General features: G+C 44.4%; 1 protein-coding gene across 1 annotated transcript in view; it reads left to right on the top strand.

Annotated features, from left to right (window-relative positions):
- The first annotated feature begins 17 nt into the window (after nt 1–17).
- Nucleotides 18–15370, top strand: part of LOC135370590 (SUN domain-containing ossification factor-like) — a 48582-nt gene continuing 33229 nt past the window's right edge. The window contains exons 1-5 of the mRNA XM_064604361.1: nt 18–594; nt 5801–5921; nt 11021–11095; nt 11244–11323; nt 14657–14779. Coding sequence (XP_064460431.1) covers nt 548–594; nt 5801–5921; nt 11021–11095; nt 11244–11323; nt 14657–14779 — 446 coding nt within the window. The 5' untranslated portion in view covers nt 18–547. The remainder of the gene's footprint in view (nt 595–5800; nt 5922–11020; nt 11096–11243; nt 11324–14656; nt 14780–15370) is intronic.

The following is a 15370-nucleotide window of genomic DNA, read 5'->3' as shown; positions in this document are numbered from 1 at the left end:
TTCCGCTTTTGTGGCAATCTCGTTCCCGGTATGGTTACAATTTAAGCGTTTTCTGTTCTAACGTTCCAACTTCTAAGGTGCTGGGTGGAATTTGAGGCGTTTTTATGTGATCATTTGAGTTCTGTTGCTATCATTCCTCATGTATGACGAGCACTGGGAACAGTATACGTCGATCCCGTATGAGAACTACTACTTGTGTCTGGTCTCGTCGTGCACATGATTGAAAGGACGTAAAGTATGGTGCGGAATACGCATAGTTAAACATGTTCGTCTGACGGTGTCGCAACGAGTGTGTCTTGTGCGTGTTGTCTTTCTTCCGGAGAGTAGAAAGCAGTTGTATGCCGCAGAACGCTCTCTGCAGCTCTGTCACGTTGGTGGTATTCGCGAGTGCGACGAACCTTGAAGCCGACAGTGACCAAGGCCATAGCCACGGAACATACACGTCATTATAACTAAGACCGTGCGCGGAATCGTGGTATCTGGACTCTCCAAAAAGTCATTTCGACGCAAGTATGAATAATCATAGTGTGCTAACAACGCCTACGTTATGGGGTTAAAGAGCTACATCATACTGCTCTACGTTTTACTCTTAGGGTGAGTTCTCCATGCTGTTCATATTTCCGACCAGCAGTTGGGTGATTCATTCGCTGTCTTTGAAACGGCAGGGCCTACGAGTGTTTTAATACCATTCTCTGAGCCAACTTGCACGAACCCTAAGGAAAAATCGTCCGTGTCGTCCTCCGTACTCCTGCCAGTGTTTTACGAACGAGCAGCATTGAGGACAGTTGCCTGGTCCTGCTGCACTGTACTATAACGTTATACTGGGGACACCACAGAACAACTGGTAATGCGATTAAGTAGGTTCATGTGGTACGAAGCGTTGCCAAATACAAAATCAAGTGTGTCAGAGAGAGCTTGGAAGCCTGGTTTCCTAAGTTTGTGCCATTTTAGTATACCGTTGTATCATTCGGAATAATGAAGTGAAATACGCTGCAAAATAATCTGAAACTCAAGTAACTTGAAGAGTATAAATGTGCAACTGTTCTGAATCAGGCAGCCAGATGGGCAAACTGTGGTAAGGGACACATAGAGACACCACCTAGGGACAAATACAACTCGTAGAGTCTCCAGGAGACGAAAGGACCAAGTCAAAGAGTAATTCACGAAAAAGCCAATGAGTGCCAGGGGTCGAGCTTGGACCCTGCGCATTACCGGTCATTACCGGTTTATGACCTGCCCGTCCGGAACAGTTGAACAGCCAATTTACTAGAACGCCATGGTAATGTGGTGTAAAGATAGCATCCCTGATTGGTAATCAGGAGCGCTCAGGTTCAACCTCCTGGCGCTGGCACTCTGTAGATTATCGTGAATTACTTGTTGAAAGCAGCCAGGTTCATCATGTGCTGGTATATGCAGGGAGGTAATTATACAGGGTGCCCCCAGGAATCTTGTAATTGAATTATAATTTTTTAAAAAACTACGCTGCCTAGAATCATGTGGTCAACAGCATTTATTCTCACTAGGTTTTTGCCAACTCCTGACGTGAATGTCATGTAGCGCAAGTGCAATTATGTAAATATTTGCAAATTAAACTTGGAAATTTGCCAAGTAAAGGTCACTTTTCTGCCCCACCAATATGAAGAGAGTGACGAATTTGCTCAAATTCACGATAATTGACAGTGATATTCACGAGCTATCCTATTGGGCAAAAATAGCCGAACATCATGCTTTTCCGAGCACCGGACCATAACGCGCGACAACTTTTTGAGCGCAATCACTCTCAGTCGGACGAAAGGAGGTTCCAAACCCAGCCCCGCAAAGTGATAGTAGGAGAAGTGACAGTTCCTAAAATTGGGAGAGGGAAAGCATGATCCTGTGTTATCTCTTTCTGTGATGCCAGTGTGGGTTGAGTTTCCAACCACTTTTCGTCGAACTGACAATGATCACGCTGACAAATTTGTCGTGTGCTATCCTCTGTGAGCTCCATAGAGCATGATGTTAGGCTATTTTTTCAGTGACCTTTACTTGGCAAATTTCTGATTTCAGTTCGCAAAAATTTACATAATTAAACTTACGTACACGACATTCACATCACTAGGTGGCAAAACCCTAGTAAGAACAAGTGCCATTGACCGCATGATTCTAGGTGGCGTAGTTTTTTGTATTAGAATTGGATGACACGTTTTTGGGACACCCTGTAGATGGTGCATCGATTAAAATGAGTCACTTGCCCGAGAGAACTCGGTTTGCAAACCATTGGCGTGGTCTGATCTTTGGTTATTGCTACAAAGCAGCATTAAGGCGGAATCACTTTTGTGCAAGACAGTAGAAAAAGTTTGTTCGCACACCACTCAGAAACGGCGTAAAATATCGTTAAAACGGAAGCACTGGCGTGTTCTCCTTGCTTTACCCTCGTCAATGACACATTTTGTAGAATTCCAGGACTATCCGTTGATTTGTATTGAGCCCAAATTCGCAAATATTTTAGTATGCGACACTCTATCGAGATGGCAGCGCATGTTCGAGACGCGCCAAACTTTAATCATTTAAAAATCAACGGGTCAACCTTGTCCTCTAAAAAATATGTCGTTGACTAGAGAAAAGCTAAGAGAACCTGCCAGTACCAATCTTAAGATGATAGTTTAGAGTGCTCACGTGTCTTGTGCGAACGAAAATTGCCCATAGACTTCTGAAGCAGTGATTCCCTGTTAAAAAAGTGGTACTGCTGGACATGATAGATGGCACTTGTCATAGCAAATACCAGTGATGGCCACTAACTACTTCTACAGTAGTTGAACTATAACTACTAACTGCTTCGCGATGGACTAGTTTAACTAGTAGTTTAACTACTTTTCAGGGGAGGTAGTTAAAACTACTTCTTCAACTACTGCAATGTATTTTAACTACATCTCTAACTACTTAACGTTGTCCATCGACACGATTCCCATTCTGTAGCGTTCTTGGACACCTAAATATGAATCACAAGCAGTGATAAAAGTGAAGATTTAGTAAACACGCACGGCACAATTGCTCTGCACCTCCGTTCTCATCAAACAATCAAGGTATCAAGGTAATCAATCATCAATCAAGGTAAAAGTCGGAAGCACGATCGTGCCGTAAAGCTTGCGGCAAAATCGGAAGTCGTTGGCGCCTGCAGTAACCTAACTACTGTAGTTAACTACTCAAAATAGTAGTTTAATTAGTAGTTGCACACTATATTTCTGCAAGTAGTTGATAACTACTTTTTAACTACAATCAGGTAGTTTAACTAGTAGTGTAACTACATGTAGTTAACTACTGGCCATCACTGGCAAATACAGTCTAAGGCCATGAGTATAGGTCGAGAGTCTTCAACCTGCCAGAGGGGATGAGATGCAGCGTCCCCAACTTCTAAGGTACTTGCTCTTGCATCGACTTCTTAGGTACCCTTCTGGGCTACTTGCCCTCCTTCCATGCACAAAGGTCTGGCAGGGTGACACGTTATTTGTGTCAAGGGGAAAATTTTTTTAATAAGATTTTCAAGTTCTGTTGCATGTAGCGTGCGATTTGTCAGATATCGCTCAAAATGTTTGGTTTGAGTGTTGAGCTGAGTGGCCTCTCAGATGGGCTCCTACACAGTCGGCACCTATGGTAATGGGTGTTGCGAGCAAGAAACAAGATTTTTCAGCTGCACAGAGTGAACCTTCGCAGCTGCACTCCCACATGTGCACATCACTTGTCTCCCCAGCAAGATGTACGTGTATGTATGCAATTGGCTGCTTATCCCAAAATAGGTACTGCCGTACGAACTTTTAGATTGCTCTCAACGTAACATGAAAACTGGTAGGAGCAACTCAAGTTTATTTGAACAAGAACTTTCGTGCAAGAGACTGCACTTCTTCAGGTTACACAAGTATATACTACAGGGTGTCTTTTTTTTAGGCGATACAGATTTTTCATAAAAAACTATAAGGGCTATAGACATGCCGTTTTCACTTCTGTCATCTCTGGGCCGGCGGACATTCTTGTCCATACGTTGCTCGACCGTCGAATCACTAATTACCTAAAAATCGGTAATTAACTTTTTAATTATAAAAGCTACGAAGTTGTCCCAATGAGAACACTTGTTCCCTTCGGTGACCTGATATCGTAACCGTTTTCGGAACGAAAATCCGTTCAGTAGATCGTCCGCAAAAAATTCGTGAAGGAGCACCATTTTTTTCTCTCTGTTTTCGTCATTGCACATCTTCCGAGACGCGTCTTTCCTTCACCCCCAATGTGAGAAGGTGAAGGAGCCTCATGCGGCGATGATGATGAACTTGCGGAACCAAAACAAAAACACATGTATCGGGCGACATTATCGAAACTGCCCTTATCTTGGGCTGCATTTTCTGTTAATCTTTTTGCAGGACGCAAGAGGCGACAGTGTGCTCTTTCGCCCTCTCACATTGGGGGTGAAGGAAAGACAGGTCTCCGAAGATACGCAATGAACAAAATAAAGAAAAAATGGTGTTCCTTCACAAATTTTTACCGAACGGATTTTTGTTCTGAAAACGGCTACGATATCAAGTCACTGATAGGAACAGATGTTCTCATTGGGACAACTTCGTAGCTTTTATAATTAAAAAGTTAATTAACGATTTTTAGGTAATTAGTGATTTGACGGTTGAGCAACATGTGGACAAGAATGTTCGCCTGCCAAGAGGTGATAGAAGTGAAAACAGCATTTCTGTAGCCGTTATAGTTTTTTTAGGAAAAATCTGTATAGCCTAAAAAAAGACACCCTGTATAACCCAAGAGAACAGATACAATAAAACAGGTTTCACAGGTTACTGTATAAGTGGTTAAATTCGCGGGCTCGATAATTCACGAATTTGTGAGAAGCCATGATCAGGCAATTATTCGCGGAACCTTGAATTCGCGGTACCACGCTGTGTCCACCCTGCATCTTAGGGACCATCCACCTTGAATTTCCTGGAAGAAGCTAATAAAAGGTATCGCCAGTGGGTAACTCGTTCAATTTGTCTTCCTTTTGAGCACTTCTGACTGCAAGGGTTGCGATTAGGGGGTCCTACTCGGCTTGTATGTGTGTCATTGCCGAACTGCCCTGTTTCCCGTCATTCTTGTCATCGCATCGAGCAGGTGCGATTGGCACTCGATAGTGATGCGGCAACTTTTACAAAGGCCTATCCGTGTGGCAGAGTGCATAAACGCTTGCTGGATGATCCAGGCTTACAAGGAACTGGAATCACGGGATGCCTACATCCGCGCGGGATTCGTACATGAGGGCTGGACTACAGTCTCGAGTTGCAGCGGCGAACTGAACACTTTGCCAGGCAACGCAGTGTAATAGCGTAAGAAACCCTGTGCACATAAGTTGCCTCAGCGTCCTGGGCCAAACTTCTTACAGATTTCGTTCACGTATTTTTCTGTCATTGGTTCGAATATTTCGCGGGACTTTAAATTCGCGAAAATAGGTCCTCGCGAAAATTACTACTTATACAGTATATATACTTGTGTCACATTTAGTTGTGTAGCCTGAAGAAGTGCAGTCTCTTGCACGAAAGTTCTTGTTCAAATAAACTTCAGTTGCTCCTAAACGTTTTCATGTTACATGTGATTCCCTCATCACGGGCTCCTTGACAGTGTTTCTCATCTTTTCTTTTTTTTTTCCATTCCGACGTACGCTGTCAACATTGTGAAATGCTATGTTCTTTCGTCAACATTTTTGTGATGTAATTTCTTCTTTTTTTCTCTTTTTTTTGTGTGGAAGGAGTGTAACCTGCACCCCTTATGACCCCTTTTGTGTTCTCCATTCCAGATGTGGACGCTGCTGCGCAAACATTGAGGGTCTTGACCAAGAACTTGATGCTGGTGTCAGCAGCGATGATGCAGCTATTGAAAATGTTCATCCCAGTGCTTCTCAGCTGCATGAGCTTAGAGTAAGTGCTGCAGAGCATATGCGCTCTATACAGGGATATATAGATAACACTATATACAGTGTGTCCCAGCAGGGTGCAGGGTGCGAAAAAAGTGATATATATGTTTTCAACAAATCTGTTCGCGGTTGCGAACAGATTTTTTGAAAACATATATATCACTTTTTTCGAAACGAAATCAATTGCAATATAGCAGCATATGCTGAAGGGCACTCCTTAGGAGGGCACCAGCAAACTCCTAGGGCAATGACCTTTCATTATGCAATGTCCTTTCAAGTAATTGTGCAATGCCTTTTTCATTATAAAAGCTACAAGGGTGTCCAAATGAGAATATCTGGTCTTTTCAGTCACCTGGTATGGTTGCCGTTTCCAGGACAAAAATCCGTTTGATACATCGTACGCAAAAGGAATCGTGAAGCAACACCGGTTTTTTCTTCTTTATTTTGTTCATTGCACATCTTCAGAGACGCATCTTCCCTTCACCCCTAGTGTGAGAGCGTGCAAGAGCACACTGTCGCCTCATGTGTCAAAGGATGAGCTTTAACTTGCGGAAACAAAACATAAAGGAATGTATCTGTTGACGCTATCCGAACTGCTCTTATCTTGGGTTGCATTTTCTGTTTTCTTCTGGTCTTTTTCCAGGACGCAAGAGGCGATAGTGTGTTCTTTTGCCCTCTCACATTGGGGGTGAAGGATAGATGCATCTCTGAAGATGCGCAATGAACAAAATAAAGAACAAGATGCGAAGAAAATGTTCTGGGAACGGCAATGGCATCAGGTGACCGAAGGGACCAGATGTTCTCATTGGGACGACCTTGTAGCTTTCATAATTAAAAAGTTAATTATTGAAAGTTAATTTGGACAATGCCTTAGGAGTTTGCTGGTGCCCTCCTAAGGAGTGCCCTTCAGCACATGCTATATTGAAATTAATTTCACCTCGGAAAAAGTGATATATATGTTTTGAAAAGATCTGATCGCAGTATGCTGGGACACACTGTACATATAGCATCCCATAACTTTCCTCGAATCCGCGGAATTTTCACGGAATTCCCATGCCTCGTGGATGGAAGCTGTTGCTTCCCACAGAATCGTCCGTTTTTCATGCAGTATTCGATATCTTACAGAATTGTTTAAGGATGTGTCAAAGGATGGGCGAGATCTCGGGAGAATGCTGCGCTTAATTTTTTTTTTACGGTTTTCCTTCTGCGCACGGAATCCCGCGGATTTGTATATCCCACTTCGTGGAACAGTAAAGTTTTCGCCACAGAGAGCTGTGGGCTTTAACCATTGGAGCCAAACCAATTTTTTGACATTTTATTTATGTTTCAATATGCTGCGGAAGTACACCTCCGCAGTTTCTCTCTCTCTCTTCCACGCCGAAACTGAGGGGTGTCAGGGGTTCAAATGCCTGCACCGGCTGTGGTCTCTGGCACACTTTCCAGATGAATGTCAGCACAGTTTTCCTCGAAGTCATCCCAGGACATACACTAACCCCCTGTCCCTCACGCCTTCCTGCTGTTGTAGATTAAGCTGGACAGAACAAAGCTTCGTGCTGAGCGGTTGTCAGGAATCACACTGAGGCACGCTCGTTTATTCGTCGTCCTTATTTTGGATCCTCGCCACCGAGGGCGCTACACTGTCCTCTATTCATATGTCCACGTCTGTGCATCGCTGATAGCCACAGTTTTTTTTGCGGTGCGAACACGGAATTAAAAAAAAAAAATGTTTCTCTCTTTCGGCACCTGCCTGAGGAGCTACATCGTTCGTCCTCCCAAAATCATTCATTTGATTACTTAATTAATTAAAATAAAGAGGTTACAGCCCATCGGGACACCTTTCCTTTTCTGCGAAGAGCTTCTCGAGGTGAAGCCTGCAAGCGGCGCTTTATTGCTGCCTTGAGAGGGCACAGCGGCTGTGATAACCCTTTACACCCCTCTCCTCTCGTGCACGGGGATACGCTGTCAGGGTGTTTCATTGAACGAAATAATAACAGATGAATGCCAAACTGTCTGACAGGAAGCACCTGTATATGAGGAACTGATTGACCATAACTTGTGAGGCACAATGAAAGGGAATTCATTGTTTACCTTCCAAGAACTTTCTTAGGAGCCCCATTGTGCTTATTGAAGAATGTGATCCTTGACGTTAACTGTTGCGCGAGCTTGATTTTTTGCTAATTGATTAGCAGTGATGCTGGCACTTTATGTTAGCATTTACTGAAATGTGCTAACATATACTGAAATGTGTAACGTTTCGCAAAAGCTTTCCTTTACCTGTCTTTATTTCCTCGGAGACAGGTGGAACTGTCTTGTGTTGAAAGTGGGGAATGTTGCCGGGACATCGCAGGGCGGGGCACGAGCGTGAAACAGTGCAGTGAATATTCGGCCGGTTTTGAGCCGTTATTTAGTTTTTGCGACAACGATTTTTTGAAAACGTTCACTGTCAGCAACGTATCAAAGTGCATTTAAAAAAAAGTGCACCTCGTATAACTCTTTATTGCCTCATTAATCCACATGTATATTAATGTATAATATATTAATATATTAATTCATATTTCATAAAAGTGGAGGAGAGTGCATTAAATTGACTGGTAGACACTGCAAAAGATACTGTTTCAAAAGTAGGAGTAGAGCAGCATTTATTTATTTGTTTGTTGCGGTGCTCCAAGGCCCTGCAGCATTATACACGAAGAAAGCACAGTTCTGCAGCAATAAAGCAAAACACTGACAATAGTACAGCAGTAAAACAGTGATGCAGGGAATGCAATAACATGGGAAAAACGTGATACAGGAGATACTAGAAAACTAGTTGCGCAGTCAGTGACATAGAGTACTACGCACTTACGTGGGTTGCATACTGAATGGATTCCAGCTTACTTGAGTTAAATGGTACAGGATGGTAAATTGAGTCGTATAATAACTAAAAGTTGGGGGGGGGGGGGGGTAACACTGACTGCAAGGAATGAAGCAACCCTAAAGGGGGTAAAGCTTGGATAACTTTTCTTGCGAAGGTGCATCTAGTGCAGGGACCCCTCAGTAGGGTACTGAGGTGTCCCGCGAGGTATTTTTTTATAAAATGCCGCGTTAACGCTACTGAGCAGCTGTGTCTATGAGCGGCATACAGATGGGGACTGATGGGGAGAGGACAGCCAAAACAGGGTGTCTGCCAACCTGGAAAACAGGGAATTCTCAGGGAATTTTGATGTGACTGGAAAAGTCATGGGATTGTCAGGGAATTCGTGAAAAAGGCAGTTGAAGTCAGGGAAAATCGCAGGTAAGTGCCGTCACAATGCGCAATGAATCGCGAGTGGTGATGAGTGGTTGAGTGGTTGGCTGTTGAGTGGTCACAAAAGTAGGGCAGTCTTACTACTTCCTCAATAAATGATCTGTTTCATGAGGGATATGTATCAAAACGTAGCAGCAGGCACCAAGTTCCCTTTTGTTTTCGTCAGGGGATTCGCTTGAAATAGTCTGTGAAAAACTGGAAAAGTCAGGGAGTTTGAAGGCTGCAGTTTAGTAGACACCCTGAGAAAGGAATGGTGGACAGGGGATGGGTTAGCATGCATCCTGGGCTGGCTTCACGGAGAACTGTGCCAGCATTCGTCTGGAAAGTCTGCAGGAATACCTCAGACAGCACTGCCGGAACTGGGATTCCGACCCTCGTCACCTCCTAGTCTATGCCACTATGCCCTGCGAGATGTTTCAGGGGTTTCACAGCAGGTCACGTAGCATTATGGAATGCACACGTTAGCCGTAAGTCTCCGTACAAACGCTGTTGTCAGCATGACTGTGGAGACCACGACCTACTAGACCAGTGGTTCTCAAACTGGGTTCCGCGGAACACAGGGGTTCCGCGAGCTGCCTTCCCGGGTTCCGTGAGTAGGCTGCCGCCTCGGCCCCTATCCATTCACAGAACTGAATTCCCCCGCCCAAGCTCGCTCAGCAGGCCAGAAGCACGCGCACCGCGGCTGCGGAGTTCGTTCACGGCCTCTTTCCGTTGTTTATGGGCGCTTTGACCCGTTGACAGACCCCTTACTAGGCAAAGGAGTAGGCCTGGAACGTGCCAGCAAGAAGCTCGGTGACCTCTTCGTGGAGGCCTGATGTACGTGATATCTGATGTACTGCTCATGTTTAGGAACAGGGGTTCCCTCGTCCTTCTGGCTAGGTCCAAAGGGTTCCCCGGGCCAAAAAAGTTTGAGAACCACTGTACTAGACTATAGCGACCCTGTCATACGGACCCCTTCCTAGCACCACATTTGGAGGCTAGCGGTGGCGCTACTGATCAGACCGCTTATTGCTGCTTCCTCAATTTCTACGGTACTCTGTACTTTAGCTTACCTTAGTATTTTCGTACAAGCGGTGGATGTCCCACAAAAAATGCTTCCTTCACAAGTTGACTATCATCATCATTCTACGTGTTTTCATAGGAGGTGTTGCTGACGTCTGCTACGGTATTCATGCGTCCTCTTCCGAGCGTTCAAAATTCAAATTTCCATCCCCCAATCACGATGCAGGTCTCGCGGGCCTATGAGTAGCGCCCCTGGCGGATCGTGCGGACGGGCTCCCGATTGGGCTTGCTGATTACGACATGGTCGCTATGACGTGGCAAAGACGAAGCTATGTTACGTAAATTTTTGTAGAGTGAGCACGGAAATTTGCCAAGTAAAGGGTCACTTTTCTACCCCACCCACGTGAAGAGCGTACCAAATTTAGCCGAATTCATGATAATTGACAGTGATATTCAGGATCTATCCTATCGGGGAAAAATAGCCGAACGTCGTGCCTCTCGGAGCACTTCAGTATGATGCACGAGGACTTTTTGAGCGCAGTTTCTGTCAGTCTGACAAAAGGAGGTTAGGAACCTAGCCCACATTAAATTGATTAAACTGATTGGTGGATTGAAATTAAAATGATTGGTGGTGATTGGTTAAAAATGGGAGGTGTATGCCCCTTTTGTGACACTTACGCATATTTTGGGGTGAATACATGCCACGAGTCAGTTTGACGGCCTTATGCTTACAGTGCTACATATGCTCGAAACAGGGATTTTCTTTGGTGAATGTGACACTCTTTATATCATGTTATGGACTGTGTTCTTTCCAGGTGCCAGATTGCTCGGAGAATTCAGCTGTGCTTGAGTCCAGAAACGTACAGCCAACATTTACACTGAAGATGCAGGTAAGCTTGAAGGATGGATGACATTTTTCACTTTTGTTACGTTATCGTTGCCTTTACCGTATTTTATTTAATTGACTAATCTCTTTTCATTTTCAACTACACCAGTGAACTGACCTTTCAATTTTATATTTCTTCCGATCCCCTGCAGGCCAGTGACGGCATGAGTATGAAGAGCGAACAAACGAGCTCCTTTCCTAGCCAGACTTCTTTTACGGATGAAGCGTCCGGGTAAGTCCTTCTTGCGTAGAATGTGTCCAACGTGCAACTCATAAAAAAATGTTCTCTATATACAATAGTGCCTCGTTAAAGGGACACTAAACAGGTCAAAGAACATTCTCCAATCATTATGCTCAATGAAAGAATGTTGCTCACGATATTCAAATATGAAATTCTTTTGCTTGTAGCGAGCGTCTTTAACACGAAACGATATCGTTCAAAGAGCATAATGCACCCGACCGGGTCAAGTCTCTCTTCTTATTCTTGGACCGGGTCAAGTCACGTTCCAACGTATTGCGACACCAAATTCTAGGTGCTATAGATGAGGGAAGTTTCGCTCTCCTAGCCAGTGACAGACCCCACTGGCACAAGCTGCATCTCACGAGGGAACTGGTTGTTGGAGCATAACATTTACCTTGCGGAGAAATACTGTACTGAAAACATACTGTGCATGTGAAACAGAATGTTGAGGGTTTTTGGTATGGTTTGACTAGGCACGACTGTATTCAGGTGTCTTTTTTACTTTGTTAGATTTTTTTTTTATAAAAAAAACTTTAAGAGCAACACTGATGCCATTTTGACAGGCAGATTATGCAACCAGACGGGACACCCTGCGGGACAACGTATGCAACTACTCGACGACTAATTAGCTAAAATTCAATGATTAGCTTTTTAGTTAGACAGTTTTATTTAATTGTCTACAGGGAGATCCAAAGCAGAAAGGGAAAGCAGAATTGGACCCAGCCATTATTCAAATCTGTCATCACCGTTGGGCGCCCTGAGAAGTGAATGTGCCATAAATTGCCGTAGTTTGCTACGCAAATGACACGAAACCAGAATTGCACACTTCTTGAGCACGGAAACATGCACAGTCTTCACTTTGCCTGAGCTGGAGAGTGGTCCATCTGGCCAACAGATTAGTGCCCACTTCAGTCAGCTCCATCACTGCAAACAATGTGGAATATCTGCCACTCTTTTTACACTCGAGCGGTGCGTAGTCCTGGTTTCGAAATAAAGCGTAACAAAATAAAGTTAAAATCCGGGTGGGTTGGTGACAGGGTTCGGAAAAACCCGTTTTTTTTTTTAAAAAAGCCCGCCCCAGTGGGTTTTTTCGGGTTTTTCGGGTGGGTTTTTCGGGTGCTGGGATTTTTTTTCCGAACTGCTGCATATGACACGCAACAGCCGTTCTCCACCTATTTTTCATGTTTCTGGAAGAAATAATTGTTTGCCGCTGTAGAATTTACGGTAAAGGAATCTCCGAAGCAGTCGTCCCTTTTCCTTCTTTTCTTTTTTTTCCTTCGTTTCTGTATTTCACCCGCGTGTGGGCTTTATTGGGTTTTTCAGCCCGGGTGGACCCAAAAAAACCCAGGTGGGTTTTTTTAAACTGGGTCCATTCGGCGAACCCTGGTTGGTGATGCATATTAAAAGTGATAAAGACCCCCAGTGAGCAGGGTTTTTATGCCCGCTCACTGGGGATTTTTACCGCACTGGGGTATTACCCCAGGGAGCGGGCCCCAGTGAACCCAGCGGGTTCAAGGTGTATCAGTAACCTCTCTGTGTCCTTTTCCGATAAGGTGATGAACTCTCCCGTGACCTAGGTGCTGCTCGGCGGTTCTGGAATGTTCGACAGGAGAGGGAATGGGAGAGGGTTGTTGCGTTAGAAAAGGGGGGATTTTTCAGCTTTAAAAGTCTTTGGTTGGCAGTACAGTGCTGTGTTTGTCTGTCCTTTGTCCTTTCTGTTGTCCCCTCGCACTGGGGTTTTAATCGCTCTTAATATGCGCAGTGAAATTCGACATCTCGAACTACACTTGCCTCTCGTGGTGTTCATCGAGGACGATGGATTTAAATGATGACTGGCTCCATTATTCTGTTGTCTCACATTTCCCACGGGAAACGGCTAATTAGCGTGTTAGTGAATTTTAGCTAATTAGTCGTCGTATAGTTTTGCACACTTTCAAAACGGGGCGTCCACCCGGCCGCAGGACCAGTCTGCACAAACGACATCTTGGCTACTCTCACAGGTTATGTATAAAAGTGCTGTAATAACTTTTTAAAAGAGAGAGAAAAAAAAAAACTGTGCTGTACCAATGAGTCCCAGGTGGTACAAAACAGCTCTCTGCAGCCGCAGTAATAGAACATTGGTTTTGCCTCAATAAAACCAATAAAAAGTAATAATAAAAAGTATAAAATCAATAAAATCTACAGGATGTTTCTTTTTTGTTTTTTGCCCTTGCAGAATTTTTATAAAAAGCTATGAGAGTAGCTTAGATTATCCTTTTTAGAGTGGAGTTCTACGGCCGGGCGGGCATCCCCTCGAAGAAAGTGGGCAACTACAGGGTGACTAATTACCTAAAATTCATTAATTAACTTTTTAATTAGGGGATACAGTGAAACCCGCGTATCACGATGTTGTTGGTAATCGCGAATTCCATCGTTATACGGGGTACATCGTTAAACGAAGGTTGACCAAAAATAGCGCGTCCCTGAAAAGTCGCGCTCCAGCCCGCGTACAGCAAAACAAAAAGAAACAGATGCTTAAAAAACAACGCGAAGCTGCGTGACATTGCACTGGCTTAGGAAAACAGCGACCGGGACTCGTGGAGGGAACCAGGGAACATATCGGGACAACTACAGGCAACACTACACGTCAGCATTCCTCAAGTCGGCCTCACCTAATGCCTGCGTGCTTTAGGAGAAGCTCGCTTTAGAACAACATCGTCTAATGATTACTAGGACTACTAGTACTCGGAACCATGGTCTCCATCGCTGTACGCGGGTCATTTCCCCATAAAAACAATGATACACAGTACGATACATAGAATAAACAATCACATATGTTTCTGCAAAACTGGATGCATATGTCTAAAACTTTTTTTTTCTCTCACCCTCATAAGTAAACTTCGTTTAAGTCGAAAATGTTGTAGTCTGAATTCATGCGCAACCTCAACCACTTCAGATGCACAGTGCACATGCCGTATTACCACTTTGCAAATAACCTACGGCTTATTCGAACTCGCATAACTCGAAATGACGCGTATCACAAACCAAAAGCCCATTTTTCATACTTCTAAGTCGAAAATGACAGTTCGCTGCTGCCATCTTGCATCGGAACTATTCGCATCTGGGGCTTTGGATCGGATTGGATCGTGACGATGCATGCCGGCCACTGGAGGCACGACCTGCTGTGTACTAGAGACCTGGACACGATAAAAGGAAGGGAGAGAGGGAAACATTAGAGGACACACATGAAGTGATGTCTCTGTGTGTCCCCCCCCCCCCCAGTGTTTCGCAGTGTTTCTATGTCCGTGGGTCAGACTCGGTTAATGGGATTATTTGATATTTCAGGTCAAACGTGAGCTCAGTAGGGACAGGAAGCCTCGACGCTCCCGAACCTTCTCCCGAGCAGAGCACCCTAGCTTACGGTAAAGAGGAACTCGTCACCGAAGTTCCCAGCTTGGAACTACAAGAGTAAGCGGGATCACCTCACAGCTTGTACGCTCGGATTTCTACGTGTCATGATTAAGTTTTGCTGTCTGTCGCCGTCTCTTTAGTTGTGTGGTGCAGATGCCACGTGGCCTGTGTGACAAAAAGGAATGCTCGTAATTTGCAGTAAAATTCCTAGCCCTTCAGGAAGAACGTTCTTCAACAAAAGCACCATTCGTGAACGCGCATCCAATTAACGGATGAGCTGCAAAAAAGGCAGACAGGCAAACTAAGTACATACAGGGTCCCGGAGGAGCCCACTTCACGTTACCATCCCTTCAAGCATCCTACTACGTAGTTTACTTAAGGACCATTGCCTTGCATGCGTTCAAGTGGGGCTGAACTTAAAAGTACCCCGCGATGTCGTTTTGGTATTCAAAGTGTATTGATCACCTGTGTCAGGAGTAAAAGTTGGCACATATTAGGCACCACAACACTGCCAGAACTCGAGGCTGTGCAGAATATAATTAGGGCCTGACTTTTTCGGGTTTTATTTTTGGCCAAATTCGGGGGGTAAATATCGGGTGATATTTTTCATTTGAAAATTCGGGTGTATTCGGGTGATTTTTTTTTAAA

Source organism: Ornithodoros turicata, chromosome 10 (assembly GCF_037126465.1).
Source record: "Ornithodoros turicata isolate Travis chromosome 10, ASM3712646v1, whole genome shotgun sequence".
NCBI lineage: Eukaryota > Metazoa > Arthropoda > Arachnida > Ixodida > Argasidae > Ornithodoros > Ornithodoros turicata.
This window is presented reverse-complemented; position numbering and strand designations above follow the sequence as displayed.